The following is a 19,821-nucleotide window of genomic DNA, read 5'->3' as shown; positions in this document are numbered from 1 at the left end:
GATGCGGGTCTCATCCCAGGGCCCTGGGATTATGACCTGAGCTGAAGGCAGACACTTAACGACTGAGCCACCCAGGTGCCCCAAAGCATGCAATTCTTGATCTCAGGATTGTGAGTTCCAGCCCCATGTTTGGTGCAGAGATCACTCAAAAATAAAATCTTTTTTTTTAATTGAGATTTTTATTTTTATGTTTATTTATTCATTATTTAAAAAAAATTTTTGTGGTGGTGCTGGGTTTCAAACAGGGGCCTCAAACAGTAAATAGTGCTTAGCAGCCTGCCTGTCGGTGAAGAGTTGGGAGGAAAGGGTCGACCTCGCCTTAGCCGACTCAGGGAAAAGCTTCATGCGTTACCTCCACGACAGGGGAGCACCTGCCTCCAGGTGGGCAGATGATTCGCTGGGCCAGAACTGCTCCTGGACTTGGGTGGCCAGACTAGCATTATCCCCAGATACTCCCTCTTCCTCCCTTTCCTGGCTAACGAGGGCCTCCTGCAGCGGACAATCCTTCTTTAGATATGCTGATACCTTCCTTCGCTGGCGACGGTCCAGTCCGAGGCGCTGAGCTCGGTGTGGACTGGGAAGTTTTCTTTCCTTCCTATCCAGCTTAGGTGGCGGAGGAGTGGGCGATCTTACTGCCCCCCGATCTGCTGGCCCCTCCCCGGTCCTCCTGAGGCCGGGCTGAAGGCGGTGGGGGGCTGGGAGGGCCCTTTCCCGCCAGGGGGTCGCCCAGAGGGCTGGCTCTTCCCGCCGGCGAGAAGGGCTGGTTCCGATTGCCCCGCAGCGCCCTCCCCGAGGCCGCGAGCCCAGCAGGGGCGTGTCCCCGTGCTCACCTGCCATTGGGCAGGTGGGGCGGCCGGCCTCGGCCAGGGCAGTACTCTATAAATGCGGAGCGGGCCGGCCGCCGAGCCAGGCGCGCCGCAGGATGGTGGACAGCGTGTACCGCACCCGCTCCCTGGGGGTGGCGGCCGAGGGGCTCCCGGACCAGTACGCGGACGGAGAGGCGGCGCGCGTGTGGCAGCTCTACATCGGGGACACCCGCAGCCGCACGGCCGAGTACAAGGCCTGGCTGCTCGGGCTGCTGCGCCAGCACGGCTGCCAGCGGGTGCTCGACGTGGCCTGCGGCACCGGGTGAGCCGGGGCGGGGGGCGGCGGGCCGCGGGGGCCGGCGGGGGGGCAGCCTCCACCCGCGACCCGCAGCCGGCGGGGGGGCGGGGCGGGCCGCGGGGTCGAGCGGGCGGGAGGCGGGGCCGAGAACACCCAGGGTGCGAGGGGCCTGTGGGCACCGCAGGGTGGGGACGGCCGGCTCCTCGGGGCGACGCGGCGGCCGGGCTTTGGGGCCAGACCGACGGAAGCTCTCACGGGCCCCGGCTCTGGCACTGCTCCCCAGTGATGGCCTTGGGCAGTGTTAACAGTTAACATTCGTTCAGTATTTGCCCGCGCCACGCGCTGTGCCAGGAGCTGTCTCTACGTCCATTTTTAAGGTCCTTACGAAACCTCATGAGGTAAGGAGTGATGTCCCACTTACGGCTGTGAGAAAACCTGCTTCAGAGGAGCGAAGGCCCTCTACCAGCGGAGAGGAGATTCAGACCCGCGCCGGTTAGGGTCGGGCTATACCGCCTCCGCGAGCACGGCTTCCTCAATCCCGGGAGCCGCAGGCTGCCCCATCTCCCCAAGCGGGGCTAACACCGCCTACGTCACAGCGTTGCCGCGAGGATTAGTGCGCACTGGTAGAGGGCCTGGCTCTGAACGGGTGCTAAAGAAACAAAACCAAACAGTTGCTACCTGGTGGTAAGGCACCGAGAGGAACCTCATTTGAGGTCAGTGCAGAGGTCCTGGGGCGAGGAAGGAGAGGAATGGACTCAAGACGGAAGTGTCCAGCACAGGGCCTCTTCCTGGCCTTCCCAGGCCCCCTGACTGCCCCTCTCTGCCTCTCCCCTCCGGCCCTGCCCAGGGTGGATTCCATCATGCTGGTGGAAGAGGGCTTCAGCGTGACCAGTGTGGACGCCAGTGACAAGATGCTCAAGTACGCGCTTAAAGAGCGCTGGAACCGGCGGCACGAGCCAGCCTTCGACAAGTGGGGTACGCAGGTCCAGTCAGGCCCTCCCTGCCCAGCACCCCCGGCCGCGGTGCTCTCTGCCCTGGGCTCCTTTAGCTCCTGTGCGGGGGTGCTTGTTTTCCTTAAGGGAACAGCAAAATTACTTTCCCTGGAAAGGGAGGCTTAGGCACCAGAATGAGGTATCTGGTAATGCGGGGCTAGTTTTAATGATGTTTGTAATGTCTTCTCCCTTCTCCCAAATAAAAACCGGTAAGCACAGAGCCTTTCTTCTCAATCACAGCTTCCTCCCCCCTTGACCCCTCCTTCCCTTCACCCTCCATATCCGTAATAATCCCCTCCCCCTAACTGGATGGGGAGTCCCCATGTGTCTTTAAGGGGAAACTGAGGCAGGGCTGCACTTGGTGGAGGTGGGTACCGCTGGGGCCGTGGTGCCACCCTGACCCCTCTTCCCCCTCCTGGTCCCAGTCATCGAAGAAGCCAACTGGATGACTCTGGACAAAGATGTGCCCCAGCCACCGGGGGGTGGCTTCGATGCTGTCATCTGCCTTGGAAACAGTTTTGCCCACTTGCCAGACTGCAAAGGTGAGACAGGGTGTGGCCTGGAGCCTGGCCCTTGCTTTGAGCTGTACTTCTTTCCACAGACCCCTAGGTGCCTGCTCTCCTGCCAGAGCAGACTCCCGTTTTCTGCTCCTCTCTGCCTTGGCATCGGTATCCCCGGGGAGGAGAAAGATGGGAGGGAGGCTGGAGCTCGGGGCCCTCAGCAGACGCAGCCTCTCTGCCCCTGCCCGGAGCTCAGGAGACCAGAGCGAGCACCGGCTGGCACTGAAGAACATCGCAAGCATGGTGCGGTCGGGGGGCCTGCTGGTCATCGATCATCGCAACTACGACCACATCCTCAGCACAGGCTGTGCACCCCCAGGAAAGAACATCTACTATAAGGTGGGGCCCCTGGGGGTGGGAGGCCCAGAATGGGGGATGTGATCCCAGGGTCCAGGCTGCACGGTGGTTGCAGAGGCTAATGCAGCCTGCACCACCGCCTACAGAGTGACTTGACCAAGGACATCACGACATCCGTGCTGACGGTGAACAACAAAGCCCACATGGTGACCCTGGACTATACAGTGCAGGTGCCGGGGGCTGGCCAGGATGGTTCTCCCGGCTTGAGGTACCCACTGGGCTCAGCAGGGGGTGAAGGGGGGTGGTGTTGAGGCCACCAGTCCTCATGGCTGCCTGGGGGCTCTGTTGCAGTAAATTCCGGCTCTCCTACTACCCACACTGTTTGGCTTCCTTCACGGAGTTGCTCCGAGCAGCCTTCGGGGGCAAGTGCCAGCACAGCGTCCTGGGTGACTTCAAGCCTTACAAGCCGGGCCAGGCCTACATTCCTTGCTATTTCATCCATGTGCTCAAGAGGACGGACTGAGCGCTGAGCGTGGCCTCAGCTCCTACAACCCTCTGCCCAGGCACTGCCAGATCTGGCTGGGGAGGTGGGGACTAGTGGCCCCATACCAAGGCCAGCCCCCAGCGCAGATCCTGGGGTGTGGGGAGGGGCAGACCGCTGCTGCGGGTGCAGGGATTTGGGTTCAGGCAAATGGAAGTGTGAGCAATACAGTCTGTGCCTTTTTCAGTCCCTGCATGCCTTGTGTTTCTGTCAAAAGGCTCGAGCTCCCCGAGGTGCCCTCCCCTGGGGCTTACTCCTTCCACAGGCTTGCTCTTCCACGCGCCAGTCTTTCAGACCACAACCAGCAGGGGGCAGCATACACTTTATTTTCAGCCAAGACTGGGGCGTGGCGGGGAAGCAATCCCCAGAGCTGCGTCCAGGCCCAAGCTCCTCCTCCTGAGCAGAGGGTCTTTAGTCTTGGAGCTGGAGCTGGCCTGGAAGGACAAACAGGTAGGCAGGGGATGACGCCCTCTGAGCTCTTGCGGGGCCACTCGGCACCGAGGGGGTCTCCTGGAGGTAGGTGGCCTTTGGGTGCAACCGCAGTATGCAGAGAGGGAGCCCTTTGCTGGGCGTCTGTGGGGATAACCTAAGCACCTCCAGCCCTGGCGGGCAGGTCCCGGATGGCGGGAGGCCCCTAGCGGGCGGCAAGCTTGCGCTGGATGCGCCTGTACCGCAGAAGCTCCTGCTCGCTGACCGAGGGCTGCAGCCGGGCAGCGGCCTGCAGCAGGTCCTCCATGGTGAGCAGCAGTGCTGAGCTCCCAGGCTCCAGCCCTGCGGGGTGACAAGGGGCCAACAGAGGCTGTGGTCTACGTCCCAGGAGGGGAGAGCCCTGGGGTGGGCGTCTGCTTGCCCAGAGGCCCCCAAATGTCAACAGTCCCTCCTCTGATATCCAGGAGCCGGCCTGGCTCCCGTTAGCTTTCTGGGTGACCTCGGGGCTGGCAGACGGCTCACCTTCCTCCAGGTCCCGGAGCCTGCGTTTGAGGGCAGCTGTCATGGCGTCGGAGCAGAGGGAATAGAGGTCTGCACCCGTCAGCTGGGGAGGGCAGCGATCCAGCACGTTCACCAAGCTCACAGAAGGCTCTAGTTTGAATCTGTTGCGCAGATAGAGGAAAGAAACGGTTTAGTCTGTCAAAAGGCATCCCCGACCAGCTTATTCTGCACGTTGCATTTATCCCCCTAACCATCCCAAGGCCCAAGCCCCTTGGGAGTCTCCCCCTAACAGGGCATACTTGCGTGTGATGGCACTTAGAACACGTAGCTGGGAGGCGCGGTCCTCGCTCACCCCCACAAACACCAGCTTGTCAAATCTTGAGGGAAACAGGCAGGCGTAAGTGTCAGGAAGCCCAGCACAAGGGTGGAGGAGGCACAGGACGGGGGTCAAGGGCCAGGCCCAGAAGGGCGCAGCAGAGGTGAGAGGTATGGGGTGCGCACCTGCCAGGCCGCAGAAGGGCGGAGTCCAGGAGGTCTGGTCTGTTGGTGGCTCCAATCACAAACACATCCTGAGTGCTGTGAAGCCCATCCAGCTCAGCCAGGAGCTGAGACACCACCCTGCAAGTGAGGACATGGAGGCCAGAGAGTCCTTGGCCCTTCCCCAGCCTCTGCCCTACCTGTGGGGCCCCTCCTTGCAGGCCTTCTCCACGGGGCCACTTGTGCGGTTGTGCCCTGTAGACCCCTCCACGCAGGCCCCCCTGTTCTCCTCAGTGTCCCCCACCTGACTCCACGGCCCCCCTTTTGCTGTTATAGTGTTTCGGAACTGGAATGGCAGGAACTCTTTGGGCTCTGAAAACTGCTGCAACCTGTCTCCCATCCCTCCATCTCGGACCCCAGACTCCAATCTGGCTCAGACCCCCACCTGTCCATCACACCTCCAGAATCTCCGCTTCGCCCCCGGCTTGGGGCCAGCGAGTCCAGCTCATCAAAGAAGATAATGCACGGAGCCGCGGCCCTGGCCCTGGCAAACACTGAGGAGAGAAAGGGACCCACAGGATGGGGGAGCTCAGGGGGGATCTGAAGTCAGGCGATGGAGGAGGGGAAGCCAGGAGTGAAAATTCACCACTCCAGGCACTAGGCCGCCCTGGGCAGGTCCTCTGTAGAAAGGACCACGAGATGGTGGAAAGACCAGGAGCCGCCGGATGGGGTGGGGGTGGGGGGCAGCACAAGGACCCAAGGGTTCGGCAAGGGCTAGAAGCCTGGCCCCTCCTCACTCACCTTCTCGCACGTTCTCCTCACTCTGACCCACGTACATGTTGATGAGCTCAGGCCCCTTCACGCTGAGGGAGAGGATGAGACTCGTCAGATGCGTGAACACACAACCGACCTGTCAGCCAGCCCCTCCTGCTCCCCAGCCTGCGCAGCTCCCAGTCTGCCCACCACCCCTTCCACACCCCCTCGCCACCTGAGGAAGGTGAGGCAGCATTCAGTGGCTACTGCCTTGGCCAGGAGGGTCTTGCCCGTGCCGGGGGGACCATGAAGCAGAAGACCCGAGCGCCTGAGGCCCAGGCTCAGCAGCTCGGGGTGCTCTAGAGGGAGCTGAATGGTCTCCAGAATCTCCTTCTTCACCTCCTGCAGCCCGCCCACATCATGCCAGGACACTGAGGGGATCTAGGAGATGGACAGGGTGCGGTTGGGGACAGGGTGGTGGAGAGAGCTCCTGTCCTACCTCGGAGGACCTGGAGTCTCTACCTTGGGGGCTCCAACGGCCTGGGAGTGGGCTGTCTGCATCTGCTCAAGTGCCTGCCCGAAATCCTCAGCCAGGAGAGGAAAGCCAGCAGCACAGAGCTCCCCCTCCTCCTCCTCACTCAAGCCACCTGCCAGCCTGCAAAGACAAACCCAGGAGGACCTCTGGAGGACCTCACCAAAAGCCTCCTCCCCATCAGGCTCCTGGTTCCTCCCCCCCCCCCAGCCCCCACCCTCCCCTGGCCGTATTTCCTCTTGCCTCCTTTTCCCTCCTGTGCCCAGTTTCCTCACCCCGAGTTCTTGACCCTGGTGCAGGCTGCCCGGCTGCTGTGGGTCAAAAGGGCATAGAGATCCCCTACGACGAAGCCCTGGGGAACCACAGCAGAGGGAGCGTGAGCAGGGCACAGTAGGTAGGGACCCTCAGGGGGCTGGTCCCCCAGCGGGAGCCGCAGCCCAGGGTTGAAGCCCCCACGGGCAGGGCAGCGGGACTGGGGGGGCGGGGGGGCCTGCCTAGGCACTCACTGCACACCGCCGTGCCAGCTGCGTCAGGTTCACCTCTTGGCCCAGGGGGAGGTGGGCAGTGAGGGCCCGCAGGACACTGAGCCGCTGCCCCTCTGACAACACGGGCACCTCCAGCTCATGAGGGAACGCTGTCTGCACGTCGGCGGGCACGTCCCGGGCCTGGCTTGTGGTGGCCACGACCATCAGGGGCGGGCAGCTGCAGACACAGAGGGGCGCTGAGGGCCAGAGTGCAGCTGGTGGCCCCTGAGCACTGTCTTGTCACGAGGCAGGGAGGCGGGTGGGTGCGGGCGTGGGAGAGGGAGGTGAGCGCCCCAAGGCTTCCTGCCTGGGGCTCCATGGGCACACCTCGAGAGGGGGACCTGTGTCCCCCCCCATACACAGGGAGCTCACCGAGGGTAGAGGCTGTGCTTTTTCTCTGACATAGTGCTCCCCACGAAATACTAGGGACCGTACCCCCGCCCCTCTGGATACCCCAAGCTCCTCAGCTCAGGACTGTCTGGAGGACAGCCAAACGGGCAAGATGTCTGAGAAGCCATTGAGGAAGAGAGGACAAGAGGCTGCTGAGAGGTGGGGGGGGTCCCTGCCCTTTTACAGACTCAGCTCTGTACAATACCTGGTGAGGGGGTCCTCATCGAGGAGGAGGTGACGCAGCGTGGACACCACACGAGCGTCCTCACCTAGCCCGTCACGGTCCCGGCTCAGAAGGTCCACGGCTGTCAGCAACAGAACCACAGGCCGGCAGCGCCGGGCCCGGGAGAAGATGGCCTGCAGCTTTGTCTCCACAGCCCCGCTGCTGTCTGCACAGAGGCTAGAGCAGGGCACCTGGGGACGGGGCCCCAGTGGTCTGTGAGCCAAGGGCAGGCATGACGGAGGCAGGAAGGGCGGGGACAGGAGCCAGAAGAAGATGCAGGCCACCTTGTTTCAGAGGGCGGAGATGCGGAGCAGTAGCACCAGCCAAGTCCTACCTCCTCTTTACCCCAACCTCACTCCCTGGACTGCCCATCACAGTCTTCAAACCCCTTCCTTTTTGAAAGCATCTTTTTGGGGTGCCTGGGTGGCTCAGTCGTTAAGAGTCTGCCTTCGGGGGCACCTGGGTGGCTCAGTTGGTTAAGCAACTGCCTTCGGCTCAGGTCATGATCCCAGGGTCCTGGGATCGAGCCCCGCGTCGGGCTCCCTGCTCTGCGGGAAGCCTGCTTCTCCCTCTCCCGCTCCCCCTGCTTGTGTTCCTGCTCTCACTATCTCTCTCTCTGTCAAGTAAATAACAAAAATCTTTAAAAAAAAGCAAGCGGGCGTCTGGGTGGCTCAGTTGGTTAAGCGACTGCCTTCGGCTCAGGTCATGATCCTGGAGTCCCTGGATCGAGTCCCGCATCAGGCTCCCTGCTCGGCGGGGAGTCTGCTTCTCCCTCTGACCCTCCTCCCTCTCATGCGCTCTGTCTCTCATTCTCTCTCTCTCTCAAATAAATAAATAAATCTTAAAAAAAAAAAAAAGCAAGCAAGCATCTTTTTGTAGCTGAGAATCATGGGAATATGTCTGACCTACTCAGGTGCCGGGGCCAGGCTGGTGGCCAGAAGGGGGAGGGGAGAGGGAGAATCTGGGCTTCACCTCACCGGGTACCCTCACCTTCAGCAGGTGGAGCCCAAGGCGGCTGCAGGCTGCGGTGACAGCTGTGGTTTTGCCACTGCCTGGGGGACCCCGGAGAAGGACACTGCTGGTTCCTGTCAACAGGGAACCTCTGCAACCAGAGAGCAGACACTTGTCCCCTCCATTCTGCTCAAAATGAAGAGCCCCCAGGAACAGAGGGACCCTTGGATCGAGAAAGCAGGCACTCTCTCTCTCCTGGAGGCCCCCCTCCTCCTCCAGGGCTGGTGCCGTAGCTCGCCTACCACCTGGGGTGCCCTGGCAGGGGCGCGGAGCGTATCCAGCAGCCGGGACAGTTCCCTTTGTCATCACTGCCTTCAGTAAAGCCTTGACTGCTATGTCTGGTCTGGATCATATGGAGAGGAATTAGGGGAGGGTCTGTGTCTACACGTAGGCCAGTGGTATGAGGAGCTGTATCTTTTGGGGCCAGGATGGTGGAGATTCTTCTTCCACAGCCAACCTTGGAGGCTGGAGGTTATCCCCAGAAAGGAGCCTAGGAATTTGCTTACAGGAAGGACATGGGCTAGCGGCCTGGGCATAATGGTTTGAGGGAGGTCCACCAACCCGACACTGGCCAGTGCATTAGGAACTGCTTGTCCGGCCCACTGCCCATCTGGAGATGTTCCAAGCAGGCCTCTCCCCCCTCCGCTGAGGCCGCGGCCTCACTCACCCCAGCTGGAGGCGAGGCTTCAGGGCAGCACAGAGCTCAGTCACCAAGGTCTCCAGGCCCGGAGGAGACAAGCTGTTCCAGGGAGTGGATTCTCCTGAAGTGAGCCTTGGGACAGGGCTCAGGGTAGAGCCCACCTGTGAAAGGTGGGAGGAAGCTTTAGTGTCTGGAAGCTGTTTCTGTTCCTTTTCCCAGGTCTAGTCCCATCCCCAGGGCCTCACCAAGTACAAAGAGGTATGAGCAGTGTCCGCCAAGTAGGCGCTGGTTGGCCCATCCGGAGCTTCCCCAACAGTTTTCTTCACTTTAAAAAACATCTCCCGCCACCTGCAGGAAAGAAGCCCAATGAGCCGCAGACCCAGAGCCCACATACACCCCTCCCCAAGGACGAGGTGGCTGTCTCAATCATAGAGGTCGACCGCAGGGACATACTCAAGAGTAGCATGAATAACTGCCCCTAGACATGGCAGGGGGTGAGGAAGGGGAGAGGAGGAGGGGTAAAAGAGAGCAAATGGTCTTTCTTATCTCCCTGGCTGGCTCCTGCACATTTTGAAGGCAGGAGCTATAACTGTCCTTACATCCCTCATGACAACCATCAGAGTGTTGGGATGTGTTTCTCCAGGTAAATGGCCTCCCCGCCCATTCCAGTGGGAGAAGCCACAGCTGCGCTAAGCAATGATCATCGGACCATTTTCACTGGCTTCAGAATACAGTCTTCCCTTCCAATTCATACCCCCCAAGGCCTTCCAAAACCTCAGCAGGAAGAGCCTTGGCTCTTATCCAATAATCCACAAAATCGAATTGCAGATTCCTTATTAAAGACACCTAATGATTAATTCTCTGTTTGGCTGCATATTAGAATTATCTGTGAGACTTTTGAAAATCAACATCTCCCACATATTGTATGATTCCATTCAGCAGATTGGTAATTGCTGGGGGCTGAGGGAAGGAGGGAGTAGGGAGGGACTGCTAATGGGAAAGGGTTTTGGGGGGATGAAAATGTTCTGGAATTCGATAGTGGTGTTGGTTGCATAACCTTATGAATATAGTAAAAGCCCCTGAATTGTGCACATTGTGAATTAGATCTCAATTTTTATTTATTTTTTTTAAAGATTTTATTTATTTATTTATTTGAGAGAGAGAGTGAGAGAGAGGGAGAGAGAGCACAAGAGGGGGGAGCGGGAGAGGGAGAAGCAGGCTCCCTGCCGAGCAGGGAGCCCGATGCGGGACTCGATCCAGGGACTCCAGGATCATGACCTGAGCCGAAGGCAGTCGCTTAACCAACTGAGCCACCCAGGCGCCCTAGATCTCAATTTTTAAAAAAGCAACCTCTACGCCCAATGTGGGGCTCGAACTCGTGACCCAAGAGTTGCATGCTCTACTGAGCCAGGCAGGCACCTCAATTTTTTAAATTAGCATTTTTCTCTCCTTTCTAAAAAATGAAAAGACTGCACAGGCCCCACTTGACTCTGCTCCAATAGGTCTGGGGTGGGGCTCAGGCATCTGTATTTTTTTAAAGCTCCCCCAGCCGTAACAGGGCTGTGCATTCACTGGCTAGTCTCAGAGTGAGCTGGGGCTACTCAACCTACGAAGGGAGCAGAGAGTGGGGAGCAGGTAGTAGTGACTAGCCCAATCTTCCAGAAAAGAAATGATGAACTACTCCCCTCTTTAACCCTCAGGTGGAAAGGCAATGACTTGGCCCAGACTATAACTTGGGCCTTTTTAAGTTCCAGCCGGTGCAAATTCCTTTGTTCACATTGCCTCATTCATAAAGCTGCTTACTCTGGCAGCAAAGTGGGGTGTGTGGGAATAACTAGGTGGAGGGGAGAAGCATACCAGATTGGTATTATGAATTCCCGCAATTATTAGGGTAGGCAGTTATCATGATAAAAAGTGGAACATAAGGAAGCCTGTGTCTTACTGTTATTCAGTATAAATGAACAGTGGGTACTTCTACCCACGTGGTAGAAATCTACCGGGCCTCACTATTTTACATGGAACCTGGCATCTAGATCTTGAGTCACAGTGTACATGGTGAGCAGTGGAATCCAAGGAAGAACAGCACCGTGGGAGGTTAGGGGGAAGTCCCCCCTCCACGGACAGCAGTAGGACCATCTTGGTAAGTACAAGGATCAGACCTCTTGAACACATCTGGATATTGCTGGGGAAAGCTGGGTTGTGTTCTCAAGAGCCAGATGGGAGACAGTGGAGCAGGATCCTGCTGGCTTGCTCAGGAGAGGGGAACCGTGGAAGAACCTGCAGAGGCTACACCACCATTGGAATTCCGTTCCAGGGATCATAGGAGCCTCCTAGCAAGGCGTCCCTGAACAGGTCTGGGGGAGGAGGGCTAAAGCACTCATCTCGGTCTGTCCTTGGGCCCACCTGCCCACCCGAACCTCAATTTCCAGGACCTGCTCAGGGGGAGGAACTGTGAGCTCAGCACCCAGAGGAGGGAGGCAGGTCTCTACAGGACTGGAACAGCAGAGATCCAGGAACAGAACAGGCTTGCTCGTCTGTCTCAGAAGGGCCCAGTGCCTGGGCATTCTGTAGTTTTCCTACACAAAACTAGCTCGTAGATATTGGCTATATTTAAGATGGGAGACACAAGTGGGAGGTGACTAATACATGCCAGCCTGGCATTTTCTACCAGGCCCCAGTTGTAGATTAGATTTGGGAAAGCTCAAAGAGGTGCCATGAGCATTAAATGGGGTTACAAAGGGTTCTACCAGGCCCTTCATGTGGGTACCACAGCTCTGAATGAACCAAGCTCTGAATGTTGACCAAGGATGAACCAGGCACTCCAAACTGCATCTGTCTTGGCAGAGGACCCAGGCTAGCTAGGCCAGAGACCTTGGGCATGCCAACTCTTACACCTCAGTTCCTTCTGGCTGGCCCCACCACCTCACTGAAATCCCCTGTGGATGTTGGATTAGTGTGTCTATCAGTTGTGCTCTCCTTCTAGTACATTGCTACAGGAAATCAGTCCTGGGGTATCAGGCTACATATTCTCCCGCTTCCCAGAAAGCCCAAGCAGTCTCTGAATTCTGTGCCTCACCATTTTACATGGAACCTCTATGATCAGTGTCTAGAGGGAGGAGAAAGGCTGGACTCCTTGTTTTGGGTGCTTGGGTCACTTATGCTTAATTTCTCACTCTTTATTGAGAATAAGGAAAAAGAGAAGGCCTCTCAATGACAGCAGCAATCTGTCTCTCCCCCATTTTGGGAGATGGGAGTGAAAAGCTACATGTGCACACACCATTAATTAGCGCAGAAATCAAAGCCTGGGTCTCCTTATGTTGAGTATATGGGAGGTATGGCCTGAAAACTGGCCCAAATGACCCTGTGGTTGAGAATGAAAAGCAAGGAATCTCATGTTGGGCTAGGCCCTTAAACTTCTTAATGCTTTCCTTTACCTATGACCACCCAGTAATTTGAGGATAAACACCTCCCAAGGCAGCAGGCGGTGGTTCTTAATCTTTTTTTCAGTTCCCGTGCCTATTTGAGAACTTGAAGAAAGCATGTACCTTTTCTCTAGAAAAACGTACATGACGGGGGCACCTGGGTGTCTCAGTAGGTTAAGCATCTGCCTTTGGCTCAGGTCATGATCCCAGGGTCCTGGGATCGAGCCCCCAGTCACATCTGGCTCCCTGCTCAGCAGGGAGTCTGCTTCTCCCTCTCCCTCTTCCCCTCCCCCGTGCTCGTGCTCTCCTGCTCTATCAAATAAATAAAATCTTTTTAAAAATGTACACAACAACCAAGTTTTCTTATATGCAAAATTATTCCACACAACCTGTGGGGAGGGGATCACAGAACTCTTGCACCCAGGTTAGGAACCCCAGCTGTAGGGTAAGAGGCAGCTGCATACCTGGGCAGTTTCTCTGGGCTTCCTTCCAGGATCTCTACTTGCCCAACTGTTGGCACACACAGAACATCCCCTTCTTGGACTGCCCTGCAACACAGCAGTGGCCCTGGTCAGCTCACAGTGAGAGTCAAGAGCATGGGCCTGACACATCCCCGTATGTCTACTCCCAACCTGCAGACCATAAGGGCCTACCGCCCACCCAGAGATCCCAAGCAGTTGTCCAGAGAACACATCTGACCTAGAATGAGCTGGGGGGAACGGCAGAGAGGCTAGAAAGGGGGAATCAAGGAGCTGTGAGGGGCAAAGCAGGATCCTGGCTCTTTGTGGGCCTGCTCAAATCAAAGAGGTTTCTCAGTTTAGATTGTCCAGATTCACCTCATGGTACCAATTTCTCTTCTATTGACCACCTACCACACCAAGAGGCATCTAGGCACAACACTGCCTAAAATGCGGCTTTGTAAAGTAAGTCAGAGGCTCTGTGGGACCTGAATCTAAGGCATGGGATAGGAGGAGAGCAAGGGTGAGATGCTATCCTCCTGAAAGGGGTAAGCAGCTAACCTGGGTGTCTGAAAGTGCAGGTAAAGAACGTGGTCATAATTTCCGTTGGTGCTGTAGTGGGGAGAGGACACAATTTCGATGTGTAACTCTTTGGCAAACAGAGGCCCAGGCAGCACTGAGCAGCTTCCTTTGTCTTCAGGGGTGCTGGAGCCTCCCAAGTACCTCTATTAGAGAAATAACGACCACCTTACAACCTTCTCCTAAGGAGTCAGGCTCTGCCCTACCTTAACCTTAGCAGCCAATATTTCTATTTGCATCCTCTAACCACAAGGCCTGTGGGAGGGGAGGCCTAAGGTAGCCAAACTGAATACCTGTATCTTCCCTAGATACAGAAACCTCTCCTTCTCATGGGCACCAGGAAGAGATTTCTGATTCTAGCTCCAAAAGGTTCCCCAGTACAAATAACCTTTCTGCGATACCTTTAAGTTGACCCTGAGCCAGGAAAGTGGTAAAGACATTTAATTCCCACAAGTCCTTTTGAGTGACACCAGGCATCAAGTGGAATTGATATTAATTGGACATTAGTGGGGACACTGAATTCAGGTTGTGGGGAAAGGATATGATCTCACTGAAGCTGAAAGGGTTGGTTCAGCTGAATGAGCTCCAGTCTGAGGACTCCAGTTTTTCCTCCATTCGAAAGGAAACCCACACCTGACTCCCATTCATGCATATCTTATATCCTTCTTGACATCTTATAGCACTAATTGGCTATGCCAGCATTAGCTAACAGAACTTTCTACAGTGATGGAAATGTTACCTACACGTGCTATTGAGCATTTGACACGTAACTGAAGCAACCGAAGAACCGAGTTTTAAATTTTATTAGTTTTAATTAATTTAAAAAGCCACACTGTGGCTAGTGGCTTCCATATTGGACAGTATAGGTTTAAACCATGCATCTAGGTGCATGCATCTAGGTGCCTAATTAAACAGTAGACTATATTTGTGCCCCCAAATACAACGATCTTCTTGAAGTAATCTCTTAAAGGCAGAAACCAAAAATTTCTCTTGGGTATATTTGCTAAAATATTAAAATCAAATACCAGGCACTAAAGATAATAACGAGCCCTTCCCTTTAAGGAATTTACAATATATAACTGAAGATTAGACAGAGTACATAATCATAACGGGACAGAAAATAAATGCCCTAAGAAAGGTACAAAACGCTATAGGAGAAAGAAGTCATGTTAAATATGTGGTAAGATCATGTACGGCTTTGGGAAGAAGGTGGCAACTTTAGATGGGCTTTGAAGGAAAGGATGGTAGGACTTTAACAGATGAGGCTAGAAGAACAGGAATGAAGTCAAGGATAAGCATGAACAAAAGAAATGACGTTGCATCCTCCATATTACTCAGTACAATTCTGGATACACTGTAGCAATTCAAACAATTGATTAAGTAGATTAATATACTGTATATACCTGGTAATTTGAGGATGACTCTCTCCTTTCACCTGAATAGATGAGCCCTTCCCATGCACCACTACACCATGGAGGATTATATTTTGATTACAGAGAATAGATAAATAAGACTAAGAGACATTAAGATCTAAGGAGTAAGGGATCTAAATTCTACAGCTCTCTTCTTCCAATTCAGTTGAGATAAGGAAGAGGGAATAAGGAGTGGGAGCATTCCTGACCTCAGTCTTGTATCCTACCTGAATTCTGAGCTCTCCCACTTCCAGGGGATCACAGCCGAGATTAAAAGCCAGAGTGGCAGGCACGAGGGCTAGTCCGTCAGCGAGGGGCTCTCCCGGCTGCCCAGAGCCGGGTCCCAGCCTTTCAGACAGGTCCCAGCGAGGCTCTAGGACCTGCACCCTGGCCAGATGTGGCTGGGAAGTGTTCGACGACTCTCCGGCTCGGGTCACCCACACCCATTCGCCCTGGAAGAGGCCCAGGCTACGGAGACAGCTCCGGCTTACCCCCAGTGAATCGCCAGTCCCTCCCAGAACTCCCCGGAGTCGCCGGACTGAGTGGTTAACCGCGAAGGAGGACACCACGGGTGGGGGTGGGGGCCGGCTGCTGTGCTCAGCCTCCTGACCCAGTTTGGCCCGCCCACGGAGCTCAGTCACAGCTAGCCGCGTCCCTGGGCCCAGCAGCCCTTGCAACGCCGGCCGCGTCTCCAGCACCCGCGGTCCGGGCACTGGCAGGGCCTCTCCGCGCCGCACCAGCAGCGGCCCGACTCGCGGTCCCAGCCCGGGCCCCGGCGGGGTCCCAAGCAGCGCCCAGCCCAGCGCCGGAGGGCGCCGCACGGGCCGCGCCCGCACCCACGCCCCGGAGCCCAGAGCCAAGAGCCGCAGCAGCGCGCGGCTAACCAGCAGCTGCGGGGGCCCTGGACCCTGCTCTTCGGTCTCCGCGCCCGGCCCCTCCAGGGCCGCCACTAGCAGCGCCGGCCCTGCGGGGCTCTCCTCTGCGGGCCGCAGGGCCAACACCAGGCCCAGCCCCGCCGCAGGCCACGGGCTCCCGGGGGGCAGCAGCACGGCCAACGGGGGTGCCTCGGTCGGGAAGGGCTCCAGGACCCGCAAGACGGCCAGCGCCATGGTGACAGGAAACCAACGAGGTAGACGCAGGAGAGCGGCTTCCGGAGCCAGACCGCAGCAGGCCGTTTCCGCTTCCGTCGGGGGAGGTGCGAGGAGAGCGGGCGGGGCGGCGGGTCCCTGGCGCGTGCTCCTGGAGGGCGAGCGGCGGCTCAGATTGATGGGTTGGTTCGTCGCTGGCGGTAACGCGTTTACTGCCGCTGCGCAGTCTTTTGAGACTGTGTTTGCGCGGATCTGCCTTCCGCGCCTGCTAGGGGAGTAACGTCCTCTCAACTGCCCTGCCATGCACGTAACAGTTAATTGAATGATCAACGAGCCCTCAGCGTGCCCGGGACCAGCTTGGCCCAGGGCTGGGAGCTATGGGTGGAGTGTTTAGGAAGGAGTCCAATCCTCTGTGGAACTCCTAGTTTCCACGGTGGAACTGTAGGCACTGAGGTTTGGGGGTTGTGGGGAAGGTTGCAGGAGAAAGTGGTAGGATAAAACTGTCTCAGACATGCTTATGGATATGGTGGCTGCCGGCTGGATTACTACATGTGATTCATGTAGCCCTGGAGTACTTGGTGCTACCACACCTGTTCCAACACATCCTGCACAAAACCCACGTCCCAGTGTTCCTTGTCCTGTTTATTGTCCTGTTCGTTCTACTCCCACCAAACTTGAAGCGAAGACAACGCAGCTTCGCTTTTTCATTCCTCCAAAACCAGTTGCTCTCCCCGCCCCACCAATCCTTGCAAACTGGAGACCCATGTCCTGTTTCTACCCTGCGGGGTGGGGGGGGATGTGTGTTTCCGGGAGGGGCAGTAGAGCAGGCAGAAGAGAGGGGTTCAAGGCTTCAGTCATGAGCACGAACCAACAGCTTGCTTCCCAACTTTGCTGTTACTTAGATACCATCCTTGTGTCCACCTCCACTGCTCTGGACAAGACATTGGACACTGGCAGGCCACACCTCCAGTTACTAATAACAAAAAAAATATTTGCACTTAGAATCAATGGATTGGTTGGTGGTAATCTATTCTTTCTGGACCTTGCATTCTCCAAACACTGCCTAACTCTCCTTTCCTTTACAGCTGAACAACTTGAGTTGTTCAGTCTTCTACTTTGTACGTTTTGAATTCCTGAGAATTTCCTGACAATCTGAGAGTTGAATACTAGATTTACATGTTAGAAGGTATTTCTATTCCTAGCAAGACAAGAAGGTATTTTTTATGTATTTTTAATTTTTTTAAGATTTTTAAAATTTATTTGACAGAGCAAGTGAGCAGAAGCAGGGATGTGGCAGAGGCAGAGGGAGAAGCTGGCTCCCCGCTGAGCAGATGTGGGGCTCCATCCCAGGACCCTGGGATCACGACCTGAGCCGAAGGCAGATGCTTAACGACTGAGCCATCTAGGGGCCCCTATTTTTTTTTTTTTAAGTAGGCTCCATACTGGGGCTTGAACTCATGACCTTGAGATCAAAACCTGAGTTGAGATCAGGAGTCAGATGCCCACCCAGGCCCTCCAAGAAAATATTTTTTAGAGGTGCCTGGGTGACTCAGTCATTAAGCGTCTGCCTTCGGCTCAGGTCATGACCCCAGGGTCCTGGGATCGCGCCCCGCGTCGGGCTCCCTGCTCCGCGGGAAGCCTGCTTCTCCCACTCCCCCTGCTTGTGTTCCCTCTCTAGCTGTGTCTCTCTCTGTCAAATAAATAAATAAAATCTTTTAAAAATGTATTTTTTAAATGTCTGATTATAGTTCCTGGAGTATATCTAGTCTTAAACTTGAAATTGCCCAATTCCACTTTTTGTTTGTTTTTTTGTTTTGAGAGAGAGAGAGCACAGGCACGCTTGAGGTGGGGACAGAGGGAAAGGGAGAGAATCTTAAGCAAACTCCACACTGAGTGTGGATCTCGACGTGGGGCTCCATCTTACAATGCTGAAATCATGACCTGACCTGAGCCGAAATCAAGAGTTGGACACTTAACCAACTGAGCAACCCAGGCAGCCCTCTACTTTTTTTTTTTTTTTTTTTAATTAACCTCTCTGCCCAGCACGGGGCTGGAACTCACAACCCAAGATCAAGAGTCACGTGCTCCACTGACTTAGCCAGGCTCCTCCTCTAGTTCCACATCTTTAAAAGAGCATGCAAGAATGTACTAGGGACCTGAATTCATATGGATGAAAGTTCCCATTTGGTAGTTCTGAACTGTATTATGTGGCTCTGTCCCTTGCTTCCCAGAGGGACCAAGGTTTGGGGGATGGTGGTGTGAGTCCAAAAAGGATAGGCCTGCTTTACATAGGCAAGCTCTAGGCCTCAGGACTACAGTGCTCCTTGAGGGCTTGGGAATGGGTAAATAAATCTGGTCTCCTGTCTAGTTCAGCACCCATATAGACACAAATATCCATCCACAAATATCCTTCCTTCCCAGGCTTTTCCCCCAGCAAATAATGGTTGGGATACAGTCTGCTTTGTGTTACTTTGAAATTGTCATTAATCATTGGGAGCCAAATACTATTTCCATAAGATAAGAGCCTATATTTGTTGCCTTTACTTCCATACCTCTTGCTCACTCTTCAACCCATTATAACCTTCCTTCCACTTCTCTAAAACTTTCCTGCAAAGATCATTTACAACTATAGAATCAAGGTGGTGTTGTTTGATCTTTATCTTGTTCAATCATTCCCTGGAATCTGTCCACTATTGACTAATCCTCTTTTACTTCCTTTGCCATTGCGACACCAGTTTTCTACCTACACCTCTGATGGCTCCAGAAGTCATTTTCAACTCCTCCCTTTCCCTTACCATCTTCCCCACAATTCAGTGAATCACCAAATCCTGTTGATTCTACACATTTCTCAATTCTATCTTTTCTTCTCCCTCCCATGGCCTTTGTCTTATAACATTGCTGTCCCGGTCAAGGGCCACAGGCTTTTTCTTGAGCCTTCTCCAGTTTCTTCATATAGTCAATAGTCTAATGGAATCAACTTTCTTTCTTTTTTTTTTTTTAAAGATTTTATTTATTTATTTATTTGAGAGAGAGAGAGAGAGAGAAACAGCATGAGAGGGGATAGGGTCAGAGGGAGAAGCAGGCTCCCCGCTGAGCCGGGAGCCTGATGCGGGACTCGATCCCAGGACTCCAGGATCATGACCTGAGCCGAGGGCAGTCGCTTAACCAACTGAGCCACCCAGGCGCCCCTGGAATCAACTTTCTTAAGATTTATTTATTTTAGAGAGAATGAGAGAGAGAGTGTGAACAGGGGGAGGGGCAGAGGGAGAGGGGGAGAGAGAGTCTTAAGCAGATGCCAGGCTGAGGATGGACGCCGCCGCGGGACTCAATCTCCTGACCCTGAGATCATGATCTGAGCTGAAACCAAGAGTCAGACGCTCAACCAACTGAGCTACCCAAGTGTTCCCCCAAGTTGGATTTTTTTTTTTTTTAAGATTTTATTTATTTATTTGTCAGAGAGAGAGCACAAGCAGGGGGGATGGCAGGTAGAGGGAAAGGCAGGCTCCCTGCTGAGCAAGGAGCTGGACCCAGGTCCCTGGGGTCATGACCTAAGGCGAAGGCAGATGCTTAACCGACTGAGCCACCCAGAGGTCCCTTGACTTTTTTTTTTTTTTTTAAGATTTTTATTTATTTGAGAGAGAGCAGCTCTTGAGCATGAATGGGGGGAGGGGCAGAGGCAGAGGGGAGCCAGCGGGTGGCTGGGCTCCATCCCAGGACCCTGGGATCATGACCTGAGCCAAAGGCAGAAGCTTAACTGACTGAGCCACCCAGGCGCCCCTGGAGTTGACTTTTCTGAAACATATTCCTTCAGCCACCTCTAGATTTGTGTAATTCATTACATTGTATCTTAAGCATCTGTTTATACAAGTCTATGAACTTCACCAGCCA

The 19,821-nt window shown here is 55.1% G+C and overlaps 2 protein-coding genes across 5 annotated transcripts; one reads left to right on the top strand and one right to left on the bottom strand.

Annotated features, from left to right (window-relative positions):
• The first annotated feature begins 825 nt into the window (after positions 1-825).
• On the top strand, positions 826-3,680 carry GNMT (glycine N-methyltransferase). 2 transcript variants are annotated; one of them, XM_021692136.2, is made up of 6 exons: positions 826-1,128; positions 1,952-2,079; positions 2,522-2,638; positions 2,853-2,995; positions 3,100-3,221; positions 3,305-3,680. In XM_021692136.2, exons 1-6 carry the CDS (start codon positions 923-925, stop codon positions 3,474-3,476), a joined length of 888 nt encoding a protein of 295 aa, XP_021547811.1. In that variant the 5' UTR covers positions 826-922; the 3' UTR covers positions 3,477-3,680. The 2 variants fall into 2 exon arrangements, with proteins under 2 accessions (XP_021547811.1, XP_044773625.1); XM_044917690.1 differs by having other exon boundaries at positions 887-1,128; positions 2,522-2,648; positions 2,896-2,995.
• Positions 3,681-3,804: 124 nt separating this feature from the next.
• PEX6 (peroxisomal biogenesis factor 6) lies at positions 3,805-15,993 on the bottom strand. 3 transcript variants are annotated; one of them, XM_021691964.1, is made up of 17 exons: positions 15,073-15,993; positions 13,416-13,579; positions 12,861-12,944; positions 9,220-9,322; positions 9,002-9,135; positions 8,314-8,425; positions 7,306-7,514; positions 6,693-6,888; positions 6,462-6,538; positions 6,177-6,309; positions 5,890-6,095; positions 5,703-5,764; positions 5,347-5,455; positions 4,926-5,042; positions 4,724-4,801; positions 4,446-4,585; positions 3,805-4,265 (listed from the first exon to the last, which is right to left on the bottom strand). In XM_021691964.1, the coding sequence occupies exons 1-17, from the start codon at positions 15,952-15,954 to the stop codon at positions 4,129-4,131; spliced, it is 2,943 nt and encodes a 980-aa protein (XP_021547639.1). In that variant the 5' UTR covers positions 15,955-15,993; the 3' UTR covers positions 3,805-4,128. The 3 variants fall into 3 exon arrangements, 2 of the variants coding, with proteins under 2 accessions (XP_021547639.1, XP_044773246.1); XM_044917311.1 differs by having other exon boundaries at positions 15,337-15,993; XR_002480422.1 differs by lacking the exons at positions 3,805-4,265; positions 4,446-4,585 and having other exon boundaries at positions 4,732-4,801; positions 5,360-5,455.
• Positions 15,994-19,821: the final 3,828 nt, after the last annotated feature.

This window comes from Neomonachus schauinslandi, chromosome 8 (assembly GCF_002201575.2).
Source record: "Neomonachus schauinslandi chromosome 8, ASM220157v2, whole genome shotgun sequence".
Classification (NCBI taxonomy): Eukaryota; Metazoa; Chordata; class Mammalia; order Carnivora; family Phocidae; genus Neomonachus; species Neomonachus schauinslandi.
The sequence above is the reverse complement of the archived record's forward strand: the minus strand, read 5'-3'. Positions and strand labels throughout refer to the sequence as shown.

Coding starts and splice junctions, on each gene's coding strand:
- GNMT (XM_021692136.2), top strand. CDS start 923: ATGGTGGACAGCGTGTACCGCACCCGCTCCCTGGGGGTGGCGGCCGAG. Junction 1,129..1,951: donor GACGTGGCCTGCGGCACCGG/GTGAGCCGGGGC, acceptor GGCCCTGCCCAG/GGTGGATTCCATCATGCTGG. Junction 2,080..2,521: donor GCCAGCCTTCGACAAGTGGG/GTACGCAGGTCC, acceptor TCCTGGTCCCAG/TCATCGAAGAAGCCAACTGG.
- PEX6 (XM_021691964.1), bottom strand. CDS start 15,954: ATGGCGCTGGCCGTCTTGCGGGTCCTGGAGCCCTTCCCGACCGAGGCA. Junction 6,889..7,305: donor GATGAGGACCCCCTCACCAG/GTATTGTACAGA, acceptor CTGTGTCTGCAG/CTGCCCGCCCCTGATGGTCG. Junction 6,539..6,692: donor AGCTGGCACGGCGGTGTGCA/GTGAGTGCCTAG, acceptor GTGGTTCCCCAG/GGCTTCGTCGTAGGGGATCT.